This window comes from Bombyx mandarina, chromosome A1 (assembly GCF_030267445.1).
Source record: "Bombyx mandarina strain Sakado chromosome A1, ASM3026744v2".
Classification (NCBI taxonomy): domain Eukaryota; kingdom Metazoa; phylum Arthropoda; class Insecta; order Lepidoptera; family Bombycidae; genus Bombyx; species Bombyx mandarina.
In genome coordinates this window covers 10,992,442-11,005,302 of record NC_143234.1, presented here as the reverse complement: position 1 = coordinate 11,005,302, position 12,861 = coordinate 10,992,442, and the positions used below count along the sequence as shown (strand labels likewise).

The 12,861-nt window shown below is 35.2% G+C and overlaps 1 protein-coding gene and 1 long non-coding RNA gene across 2 annotated transcripts; one reads left to right on the top strand and one right to left on the bottom strand.

Moving 5' to 3' along the window:
• Nucleotides 1-3,109: 3,109 nt before the first annotated feature.
• LOC114240212 (uncharacterized) lies at nt 3,110-8,985 on the top strand. Its single transcript, XM_089739713.1, has 4 exons — nt 3,110-3,436; nt 5,201-5,382; nt 7,375-8,080; nt 8,728-8,985. Exons 1-3 carry the CDS (start codon nt 3,268-3,270, stop codon nt 7,735-7,737), a joined length of 714 nt encoding a protein of 237 aa, XP_089595839.1. The 5' UTR covers nt 3,110-3,267; the 3' UTR covers nt 7,738-8,080; nt 8,728-8,985.
• A 1,336-nt stretch (nt 8,986-10,321) lies between these two features.
• LOC114244982 (uncharacterized) lies at nt 10,322-12,768 on the bottom strand. The gene is made up of 2 exons (XR_016325693.1): nt 12,137-12,768; nt 10,322-11,202 (listed from the first exon to the last, which is right to left on the bottom strand). It is a non-coding gene; the product is annotated as an uncharacterized LOC114244982 (long non-coding RNA).
• Nucleotides 12,769-12,861: the final 93 nt, after the last annotated feature.

The following is a 12,861-nucleotide window of genomic DNA, read 5'->3' as shown; positions in this document are numbered from 1 at the left end:
TTTTCATTTCTTCTTCTATTATTTTGCCTTATAACAACATCTCGAACTTCATTAACTCCATTACTATTATTTCCTCTAAAATCACCTTCTCGAACTTCTCTGACTTCATCATCTGCACGATTATTTTCATTTGTGTTATTTCTATTAGTGTTCTCCCTTTCATCACCCCAAAGCCCATTAATTACTTCATTATCTTCTAAGTGTCCACATAGAATTCCTTGTTCTCCCTCATTAATTCTTACATCCCTTGCTCTTATAATTTTTTGTTCATCTTCAACCCAAATTTTATAACAGTTTCTTACGTAGCCAACCAGAATACCCTTTTTACAACGATCATCAAGCTTTTTTAGTCCAGAATTTATTTTAAAATATGTAGTTGAGCCAAATCTTCGAATATTTGAAACATCTGGTTTTATTCCAAACCACAATTCTGCAGGAGTTTTATTTTTTCCTTTTGTTAGACATCGGTTTAATAAGAAGCTAGCTGTTAGTAATGCTTCTCCCCAGAGATATTTGGGTACAGCTCTATCCAAAAGCAAGGCTCTCGTTTTCTCCATAAGAGTACGGTTCAGTCGCTCTGCTTTACCGTTCAATTGCGGTGTGTATGGAATAGTTAAGTCCAGGACTATTCCTTTATTTTGACACCACGATATTAGACTATTGTTTGAATATTCAGTCCCATTATCACACCTAATCTTTTTTACTTTCAATCTAAAATGATTCTCCGCCAGAAATATAAATTGTTTTATTTTATCAAACACATCATTTTTCGACGATAAAAGGTAAACCGCGGAAAAATGAGTAAAATCATCCAGAAAGGTGACAAAATATTTATGGTTGTCCCAAGTGGGTAATTCAATTGGGCCGCAAAGATCGGTATGAACAATCTCTAAAGGAGATTTCGCTGCTATCCTTTCTTTTCCAAACGGATGTCTACACATTTTAGCCTTAACACAAATCTCACAAAAATTGTGAAAAATCTCCCTTAATTTTCATCCCCTTTAAAAATTTTGAAAAACGTTGTATTCCAGCAGCGTGACCAAAACGACGGTGCCATAAATCGCAGCTTTCAGTTATATGCACTTCTTTCTTAAACTGAGCTCTTATCTGAACTTCATATAAACCAATTTTATTTTTAATTCCGGTTAAAATAACCTTTCCTAATTTTTTAATAGTAACTTTATCATTTTCGAAAACTGCGGTGGCTCCATTGTCTGTTAAACAGCTCACTGAAATTAGGTTTCTAGATATTCCTGGTACATAAAGAACATTCTCGAATTTCCCGAAATCTGTATTAATATACCCGACAGCTGTTGCAACTATATTTTCTTTATTTGCGCATTTAATTTCTACTATTTCTTCTGTAAAATTTATGAATTCTTTACTTGAAAACATATGTGATGATGCTCCAGAATCAAATATAGCATTTATTTTAATAAATTTTGAATTACCACTTACCGAATTATATGTTCTACAAAATTGCTTTATATGCCCATTCTTACTACACGTGGTACATATTTTGTTTCTATAGCACTCATCCGTTCTATGTCCCGACTTGCCGCAGAGGTCGCATTTTTTATTTTTACAGAATCTTGCTATGTGCCCTGGTTTGTTGCAGATGAAAAATCTCTTTTCGTTTCCTTTTAAAATTTCTCGGGATTCTATGATAGAGTCTTCTTTGATGAATTCCAATTCATTTTTAATTCTTCGGGTTAATTCGTCTAAATTTTTCTTTTCTACGTCTATATTGTTCCAAATTGATTTGAAAGTATTAAATTTTTCCGGTAATAAATTTAAAATTTTGTGCATAAATGTTTGTTCTGAAATTTTGTTCTCTTTACTCGTGATTTCAAACTGTATATTTTGTAATTTATATCTTCTAATATGTTTCCTGAATATTGCATCTCGAAAAAATTCATTACGTGTTTTATATCTTGTCTTTGTATATTATAATCATACATAAAATCTATTTTTTCAAAAATTTCTATAATTGTTTCCAAATTAATTACATAATGTAAATATTTTTCTTCAATATAACTAAATATTATAAATTTCCCCTTATTTTCCAAATTTTCCTCATTTTTACCGTCTATTTTTATACCCTTTGTATCCAGCAATAATTTAATTAGCTTTCTCCAAGCTTTATAATTCTCCTTATTTGTGAATGGTTTTATCTTTATTGAATCCATGTTTGGTTGCTATGAATATTCGTATATAAACAGTTTGGTTTCCACGGTAATATTGTAGTCTTTTAAACAGCAAAATATAATAAATATTACCTTTTAAATTTGTTCTGGGCCCATAACATGTTGGACGGTTAAATTTGAGGGGATTGGGTTCTGTAGGTGATGAGGGGCTATTTAAAAACACAACTGCTTCATTATAATTATATTGCTGATAGCTTGAACACTTTTACACCATTATACAATTATTATCTTTATATTTTTTATAAAACTATTACATGTTTTTCATGCTGTGTCTAGATGAGAAGTACTAACATTTTCTTGCGAGAATACAATGATCTGTTTTTTTAAACATTTAAAATAATTCTAATATTCGAAATCTAATCAAGTGTCAAGTGTTGCCTGCCATTACATTTATATACAAACTCCAACACTTCCAAAAAGTCCATTTAAAAAATATCAATATATAACCATAATTGTAATAAGACTTTTTTTTAAAGTTAATTTATATGACATTGAAAATAAAAAGTTCTTTTCGTGAAAAAAATACATATTTCTTTTTTCCATTCTAAAAATATTATTTTGTTTGAAATGGCATATTATTATTCTAAGTATATCTACACAAAATATACATACAACTGGATTCTCAATCGAGGTTCATCCCTTATTATTTCATTTCATTTAATTTCATCCTAATTGGTTGAACTCTAAAAATCTTCATCTCATCTTGCTCCCTTTTAATTTTTTCATATTATTTTATCAAAAGGTAAGAAGAAAATGGTTTAAAGGTCTCGTTACCAGGCCATAAAACCATAAATTTATTTCCTCTATGTTGGTTTATTTCCTCTATGACTTTAAACATTAAGTGTATTATCTATGTCTATGCAGTCTATGGTCATAGACAATAGTACAACTACCCTGTATTATTATACACTTTAATGCGCGCTGACATTATTGAATTCGTTAATCGCATAAAAAACACATCACCTATAAACTTAAAAGTAATTTAATTACTTAATTTAAGTGTATTATCTATGATCGTAATAGCCAAAAGACCTTCCTTAATCAAAAGTTAAGGACTGCAATGCCTCGAAAACCTTGTTACTGGACGCGTAAACTAGAATTACAATTGATTGATTTCGTGCATCAAAGAGACTTCGTATGGAAACCAGTAGGAAATACTAACCATGATATTCAGAAAAAGTATAGGGCTTATGCGGAGTTCGCCGCGAAATTGGGACGAGGATTTACAGGTAATTGAATTTTGTACAGACGCCATATTTATTTTTCATAATAACATGTGAATATTTAAGACAAATACAATCGTAATCGCTCTAATCTCTACGTACCTATGTACTTTATTATTATTACAGTTTTAGTCGAAGCAAGTATCAATATATATTATGTAATATATATAGGCCATATGATAAATAACACCGGCCGACAAATGAAATTTTTTTTGAAAGTTGTTTGTATTTGAACCACAAATATCACCAATTTATACTATTTAAAACACAAAAACACCTACATATTTGCCCTATCACATCAGATCATATTACAAAAACATATATTTTAACATTTACAAAGAAAACATTGAGTCTAAACAATGCTACAGGACTATTTAGAGTGACATCTTTTACATTTCGCGACAAAATTACGTCTGGGTGTAGTTTTTTTGTGAGTATCTTCAGTAATATCACATGTCAGTGACCAGCAGTAATCAGCCATCATATTCACATTCCATCGACCTTGGTACCTTGTCTCCATAGTTTTTATGTCCTGATGAAACCTTTCTCCCTGCTCTTCACTGTAATTACTAAGATTATCAGGAAAAAAGTCCACATGTGAATCTAGAAAGTGGAGTTTTATGCTCATATTACACCCCAATTTTTGATACTTATCCAATAAGTTTGCTACCTTATTTTTATAGTCGGGATGTTTATTATTTCCTAGAAAATTGTTGACAACATCTTTGAACTCCAGCCAAGCATCTGATTCAGTGTTATTCATTGTGGCATCAAATTTTTGATCAGCCATCAAAGATTTGTCTGCTCTCTCCATATCATAGGTCTACCGAAAGGTAAAGATTATCTTTTGTGGTATGTCCACTGTAGTAATTAACACAAATAGTACAAACTACTTGCGGAGTCCACGGCTTTAGTTGTATTTTGAAGCCAAAATAAGCATTTAATTTCGTGATCAGCACTACAAATTAGTGGAAAAAAATAATCAGAACTTGAACAAGGAAAATAATGTCGGCCGGCCGGTGTAATATATACTGAGTAATGTTATAAATTTTGTGTCTGAAGCAATTAAGTATTTTTCTTCTTGTAGTACAGAGAAACACCACATTTCTCACATGCGGTTTAGGAAAGTTCTGTACATTTAGGGAATTTACACCTGTTCCTATTTGTGACCAAGCTGGCCAGTACCTGAGTTGATTATGTCAAACTGCAATTAGGGCACTATGTGCATAGGATCTATAAGTTTCTTCACCTGGATCTCACTTTCTGTCGATTTGCCGTTCTTAATTGCTGTTTCTTTCTTAGGTTGTACAAAGTCTATTCGACAATTGGTCACTCGGTTACTTTAAGCCACAAATCTGCTGAAAGAGGACTTATTTGAGGGTTTTGTGTGGCACATTTTGTCTGATGGTATTGAAGCCATGAATTTATCATTGTGAAGTCTAGTAAATGATAAATAGCTGTACCGGTTAACTTTACTTTGGATCAAGATTTTGTAGTATCCTATGATGCTGTAAACTAAATTGTCACCCATTTAACTATAGTGTTCATTTTGGGCTGATCAATGTTGATTTATTTTTCTCCTTGCTTATGTATCTTTGACATATTAGTTTTATCAAAACATTGAATAGGAAACTGGAGCATTTCACCTAAAAAACTAAATGCCATGGTTACTACTTAACTATCTTTGAGATATGTGTCGTTAATCAGTCAAAAATCTAGGGAATAACCACATATTCATGAAAACACTAAAAAATAAATAAATGTTTCCAGCACGATCTGTAAGAGACAGATGGGTGAACATAAGAAGCACATTCAATCACAACTTGCGTAGAGTAGAAAAATCTATGAAAGTAGCTAAATCGTCAGCAGAAATCTATGTTCCATGCTGGCCATTGTGGAAACCTCTACAATTCTTGAAGGAGATATCCAAGAAAGAACCCAACAATATAGAGGTAAACGTATCACTATATAGTATAAAACAAAGTCGCTTTCTCTGCCCCTATATCCCTATGTATGCTTAAATCTTTAAAACTACGCAACGGACTTTGATGTGGTTTTTTCTAATAGATAGAGTGATTGAAGAGGAAGGTTTATATGTATAATGACATCCATTAAATAGTGGAGAAATCAATAATAAATTACAGTTTCCGAGGCGAAGCGAGGGCGGGTTGCTAGTGTAGTATAAATAATGTTTTAAATAACTAAACTTAAAAAAAAAATTACATTACGAAAACTTAAAAAATTACTAAACTTTAGTTGTAGGTTCTTTTCAGTCGTTTGCAGTTTTGCACAAGTGGCTGTAGTCATAAATTCGAATGGTGGTGTGTAGGTAGCTTGCAGCATCAGTTCTAGGTAGCTTGCCTTTGTAAGATATAACTACACTTAACAAACCACCATTCACTTTTTTTTTTTTCCGGGCCGAGTTCCGAACCTCCTACGAGGTCCCCGCGCCTAGGGGGCGCGCGGGGTATGTGAGACTCAACGATCTGCAGGTGTTGAGAGCAGACCGCGGGCCCAAGGAATTTAGGGCCCACCCACTAAACGACTCCCCTGCACTCTTACACCCGGCGTCCGATCTCCGTCCGGGGTCAAAACCCGGTCAGAGTAGGGGGGTTCCCGCGGTCAACACTACAACCAGACACGCGGCGCCACCCCGAGAACGCCCGACCGACGGGTCGTCGAGGCGATAGTCGACGACCAACGACGTCAGTCTCCGCGGTACGACGGCCTTTCAGGCCGCCCGGGCGATGCCGCTGGTGTTCCGGGATACCCCGCTGGGCCAGAACCAGCCTGCCGGGTCGGAACGCGATACACCGCCGACCGGGTTGCTCTTCCACAGTATGTTCGGCGACGACAGCGACGACGCAAATGCGGACCGCATCGCAGTCCGCAGCCGCCGACGCGTCGTCCCGTCCTCCTGGTGCCAGCGCCCTAGAGTGACGGTAGCGTGCGGCGCAGTCTCAACCCCCTTAGGTCGCCCCGTGACCATCACCGGGAGGAGACTGCCTCCTCATACGGGCCGGAGCTGGACAAACGCCCTCCTCCGACCCCCGGCTCGACGGCGGCGGCACGGGGCCGAGAGGGAGGAAGAGTTCTCCCTCTCCCGTTCCGCCGCCTCCTTCTGCGAGATGGTGGACTCGCAGAAGTCGAGCATCGCCTGCCAGGACTCATCGCTGCCGAGCATCGCAGCCACGACGGTCGGAAGCGCGGCAGCACGCGAGCGTGTGCTCCGCCGCGTCCTCGTTGCAGCCACTGCAGTGGTGGCACTTCGGCGTCGGCTCCCTCCGGGCGACGAGGTGCACGTAGCGACCGAAACAGCCGTGTCCCGTGAGCACCTGCGTCGCTCGGAAGGTGAGACGTCCTCGGTCGCGATTCACCCAGTCCGAGAGGACCGGGCGGATCGCTTCGACGGTCCGTCGCCCATTCACCAACCACCATTCACTGGCTTAACATCATCAACATTTAACTAATTTAACTAGGTATTTTCACACCAACTATATATTTCTGAATCTGAGTATTATCTATAATTATTATTTCATTATACAATATTTAATTTTTTTATTGCTTAGATGGGTCGACGAGCTCACAGCACACCTGGTGTTAAGTGGTTACTGGAGCCCATAGACATCTACAACGTAAATGCCATCTCGAGATATAAGTTCTAAGGTCTCAGTATAGTTACTCAGTATAGTATATTTATCAACGGGACTAAATAAAGAAAAGAAATACAGACAAAGTAATAAAACTTAATAAAGTTTAAGAATAACTGAAGCTTTAAATAATGTATTAAATATTTTTTTTACCATTGCATATGCATCATCATGGTTCGGCTGAAGATTGTGAATAATGTTGTTAGACCTTTTTTTTTCTAGTCTAATTTGACATAAGCTATCACTGGCATGACAGGTCTTGATTATCTCATAGTATATTGTTCTTTATTTCAGAACTTTACTACTGCAGAAAATTATAGTGAGGAAATTAATGATGCCATTAAAAAGGAATGCGCTGTGAATAATGATCTGGAAATTAAAATTCGACAACGAAGTCAAAGAAGTGATAGACCTAGGAGAAAGAAAGTGAAAACTCTTAATAAGAATGGTAGTAAATGTATGAGGATAATTGATGATCTTGTGAAAGCTGTAAATCCTCTTGCAAATGCTGTAGGGAAGACAGAAGATGAAAGATATTGGTTTTTCGGTAAACACGTTACAGAACAACTCAACACTATGAGGACAAATGATGCAGAATGTGCTTGTCAAGAGATAATGACATTATTGGACGAGTGGCCATTGTGTGATGATCCTTAAAAAGATCTATCATTTGCACATACATTTTCTTCAACCTAGCATACAAAGCTACCAGCAGATCCAAAGCAAGGAATGATTTGTTGGAGAGGAAATTTTTTGGCAAAGTATTCTGACTAGGTCTATACTTTCACATGACATAAAGTGTAATCCATCCTAGAGTAAAACACTAACTCATTTACCATGAATGATATGTTAAGAGTATGTTGATTCCATGCTGATTGAAGTGAGTAAACACATGCAGAATGATTACAAAGCATTGGCCTTAGATTCAGAATCCTCCATGAAGATTTTAGCTATATAGAAAAAACAAACTGGTAATATGTTAGAGCTACATATGGAACAGGTATGTGGTATTCATTTAGCTTCCTCATTACTATTTCAATGCAGCTGTCAAAATGCATGTTTAAAAAGGGGATGACTTTGTTATCTCTGAATTTAAAATAAGTTTCACTTTGTCACTGCGAGAGTTGCACTCGTAATGTTGACAGCACATCTGCAACCTGTCTAGCTGGCTTTTACATTGACGTCATATTGACATGCAATTGACCACCAGTCACCGTCCTACTACAGCCAACTAACCCATAGGACACAACACACTGAGTTTCTTGCTGGATCTTCTCAGTGGGTCACGATTCTGATCTGGTGGTAGATTCGGTGAAGCACTGCTTTTGCTAGGGTCAGTGTTTTGTAAATGGAAAAATGCTAGACTTTGGCGGTGCTAGATCAAGTCTTAACATACTAATAAAAATGACAAATGCCAAGTCTTGTTTATTAAATTAATTAAAAACGAAAATAATTGCAAGTAGGTAGTGTAATTAAAAACGCAGTACAATTTTGAAGTATATTTAATCATGAAGATAAATCAAATAATATTTGTAGATCAATATCATCATCGTCGTGAGCTTGTGCTTGTGATGTTGAAGGGCCAACTTCAAAATCAATAGTCATTGGCGTCACAATCTACTCTTTAACCCCTTTAATCTGTTTTAGGACATCTTCGGCAATGTTATAGGAATGACAACATTTTAAGGCCATATCTGATGTATGGAACCGAGTTCAATGTATATAGTGACATACTGTGACTGTCAGTGAAAGCCCCGTCAAAATCGGTCCATCCGCTCCAGGGATTAGCTGGAACAAACAGATAGACAGACAGACAAAAATTGTAAAAAATGTTATTTAGGTGTATGTACTATATATATATTCATATTCATGTAGTAAAAAGCGGTTATTTCAATATTACAAACAGACACTCCAATTTTATTTATATGTATAGATATATAACGGCCGTCTGGTGTAGTGGTAAGTGACATGGTCACTACACAAGGGGGTTGCGGGTTCGAATCCCGCCAAGGGAAGATATTTGTATGATAAATATAAAGTATTTTCCAGGGTTATGGATGTATATTAAATATATGTATGTGTATAATAAAAATCTTACATTTATTTCCGTTATCTGGTACCTGTAACACAAGTTCTTTACGAACTTATCACGGGACCAGTTAACGTGGCGTGATTGTTAGTAAATATTTATTTATTATTATTTATTTATTTATTAATTTAATATATTATGTTCATATATATTAATATTTATATATATTATTATTTATATATATTATTATTTATATATATAAATAATAATTATATCAATATATTAATTAATAAATCTTCTGTTAAAGTTTGTGGTATTGAGGCTCCAATTAAGTACAAATAGTAAAATCCATCGATTATTTCTACATCAATCTGTGTTGGCTCAGAAACTTCGACGTTTGATTTCAATGCTTTTGCTAATGTTGATATATCGGTTTTAAACATTCCACAATCATACGAGAAAAGAGCGGGTGGCATCGGTGCGAGTGGAAAGGTTAAACAGAATTCTATATTTTTTTTGTTATACGGACCGCCAATATTCGCCCAAAAATGTCTCGCTCAGTCTTCAATAAAACTTTCTTATTTTTATCTTTGTTATTTAGAACTTTAGTGATACACTCTGATGAAAAATTAAATTTTTTATTCCGAGATATCGGTTTTTCAATTCTTCCAGGAACTGAGCAGCATTCGGAAATAAAATTTAGTTTTTGTCGATTACCGTCGTCTTTAATATTTAGTAGAAAACTGGTAACATTTTCTGATGCCTCTCTGCTTGTTGATATATTGAATAAAACATTCTTATCAATATTATCCTCGAATGGATTCATCGTATTATTTATTGCCTGAATTATACTTTGGAGACTTTTTTGATCTTTGTTGATTCTGTTTTTCTGTAAACAATATGATGTATCGTCTTTTTTTGACAGGCCAATATTTTGTTTTAGAGTTGTTAAAATTGTTGTTATTTGTTAATTCATTGCTAGCATCAGTGTTTATTGTTTGCTCTAGTGTTAAATCAACGGGTGATCTCGAATAACACGGGTCAACATGAAATTTGACTTTGATTGAAAAGCATTAAATTTCGGTAGTTTAGGTCGTAATAAGACGGAAAAAAAAAATATGGCATGAAAAACTTTGCTTTTGTGCTTAGAAGACTGATTGAACGAAATTTTTAAAAATCTCTGATTTTAATTTTTGATTGAAAATAAAACTATTGAAATAAAAATGTTTATTATTTTTATTAAGTTTTACTATCAAATTAGCTTACAGAAAAGTGGAAAATAACTTAAAAGTGCACACTTTTACTTTTTCTTTTATGTTCATAGCTACTTTCTCTCAATAAACCCCAAATATAGTCGCCCATCATGTTTTCATTGTATTGGCCTTGATAGCGTTGTTCAAAATTCATGATGTCCTGATGGAAACGTTCTCCTTGCCCTTCGGAATAGGCTCCCATATTGTTTTTAAATTTATCCAAATGAGCATGCAGCATATGTACTTTTAATGACATCCTGCAGCCCATGGCCTTAAAATTTGTAAGCATATCCTCAACCAACTTTTCGTAGTTTTCAGCTTTGTTATTTCCTAAAAATCCAGAAACTACTGCTTTAAAACTGTTCCAACTTGCTTTTTGAGTACGATTCAGCAACGTTGGAAATTTTTCATCGGCAAAAATCTGTCTTATTTGCGGACCAACAAAAACCCCAGCTTTAACCTTTGCTTCCGATAATTTCGGAAAAAAATTTTTTAAGTATCCAAAAGCTTCTGAAGTTTCATCCAGTTTTTTAACAAATTGTTTCATCAACCCTAACTTAATGTGCAAAGGCGGCATTAACACTTTTTCCGCTTCAACAATCGGCTCAAATTTGACGTTCTGTTTTCCGACACACAATTCTGTTCGTACAGGCCATGACCGTTGAATATAGTGTTTAGAATCCGCTCTGCTATCCCACAAGCACAAATAACACGGATACTTTGTATATCCACCCTGTAGCCCCATTAAAAATCCCACCATTTTAAAATCTCCAATCAGCTCCCAGTTATACTCACGATACTTTACAGATTCAAGCAAAATTTTGACACTTTCATAATTTTCTTTAAGATGTACTGAGTGAGCAATTGGAAGAGACGGAAATTTATTTCCGTTGTGCAATAGAACTGCTTTTAAACTTTTTGTAGAGCTGTCAATGAATAAACGCCATTCGCTAGGGACACAGGGTATGCCAATTGCTTCAAACATACCTTTAATGTCATTACAAAAACAAAGTCCATCTTCCTTCGTGAAAAACGTTGCAAACATTTCATGCCTAGTCCGCTGATCCGTGATCTTAACATCATCAAGCAAATTCCACTGTTTTAACCGAGAGCCTAGAAGCTCTGCTTTATTTTTTGGCAAATTTAAATCTCTAATTAGTTCGTTAAAATCTTCTGAAGTAATGAGATAGTGTTTTGGTTGTTCAGGTGTAGTCAAAAACTCCTTATCGGAATTACTTTTATAATAACTAAAAGATGAGCTACTTTTCTGCGATAATTTTTTTGGTGGCTCAGGTACTGGTCGTGTCAGGTCGTGAGCAATTGGAGCAGAAGAAGATTCGAGGTCAGGATATTCAATAGGTTTTGCATTTTTAACTCTACGTCTTTTACTCGGATTCACCATACAAAAGTAGCAGTCAGTAATATGGTCTTTTGGTTCTCGCCAAATCCTTGGTATTGCAAATTTCATAGACCTTTTCTCACCTCGATACGAACCTAAAAATATAAAAATAAAAATTAATATGTCTATTATTTTGGATTCATCGCTTATTTAAATAAAAATTGCTTACCTTCCAAACACCTTTTACAATAACTACAAGCAACATGTGGAGCCCATGGCTTATCTTGATTCCGTACAGGACAGTCAAAATATGCTTCATAGGCTTCAAAGAGAACGTGAGATGTCTTTAGTTCATATTTCACGTCTCGAACTTTAATAAATTGACCACATATAAAACAAAATGCATCAGCATCGTATTTGCACTTTCGTGACGACATTTTAAGTTATTCTGGGCTTGTAAATAACACCTGATGGTTGTTTATCACTCGGGTGCCATCTAGCGGCACAGTGTAAACGTTAATACCCCACTCTCACCGCGCGGTCTTTTTAAAAATATTAAAATCAATTAAAATATATGAAAAAATTGAAAAATGAGTATTATTATTATAACTATCACAAAAGCAAACTTTATACCGAAAAAAGGTATTTTCTTTTCGTTTTTGTGCATCACTAACTGGAAAATAATAGTATAAACTTTAGGACAAAGAACGAAAATTTTTTTGTAGAGTCGTGTAATTCGCTGCAGTACCTACGCCGGACTCCGAATGCTCCTAGTCGAAACTCTGATACCCAAGGCGAATTTTCCGTATACAGTCTGATCAAATTGCTCACATATAAAAGGCCCCATCTGGCATAGTTTGGCTGGTTAATTCCAAAGAATAAATCACAAATATTGAAAATCGAGTCAATGTACGATCCAATGTTACATGTGCGTATACTTCTTGAAAAACGAAGAAATAAATTAACAAATTCGCAGTATAAATAATGGTATTGAGCTGTTTTCCCTTTATCGTTAGCTAAATTTTGTCTGCAGAACTCTTTATACCCTTGAACTAATATATTTAAATACTGTGATAATTCTATAGCATCATTAACGTTAGATACTGCTGTATTAAACAATTCTGTTTCCCTTGTTGTCTGTAATAAATTTTCCAACATTT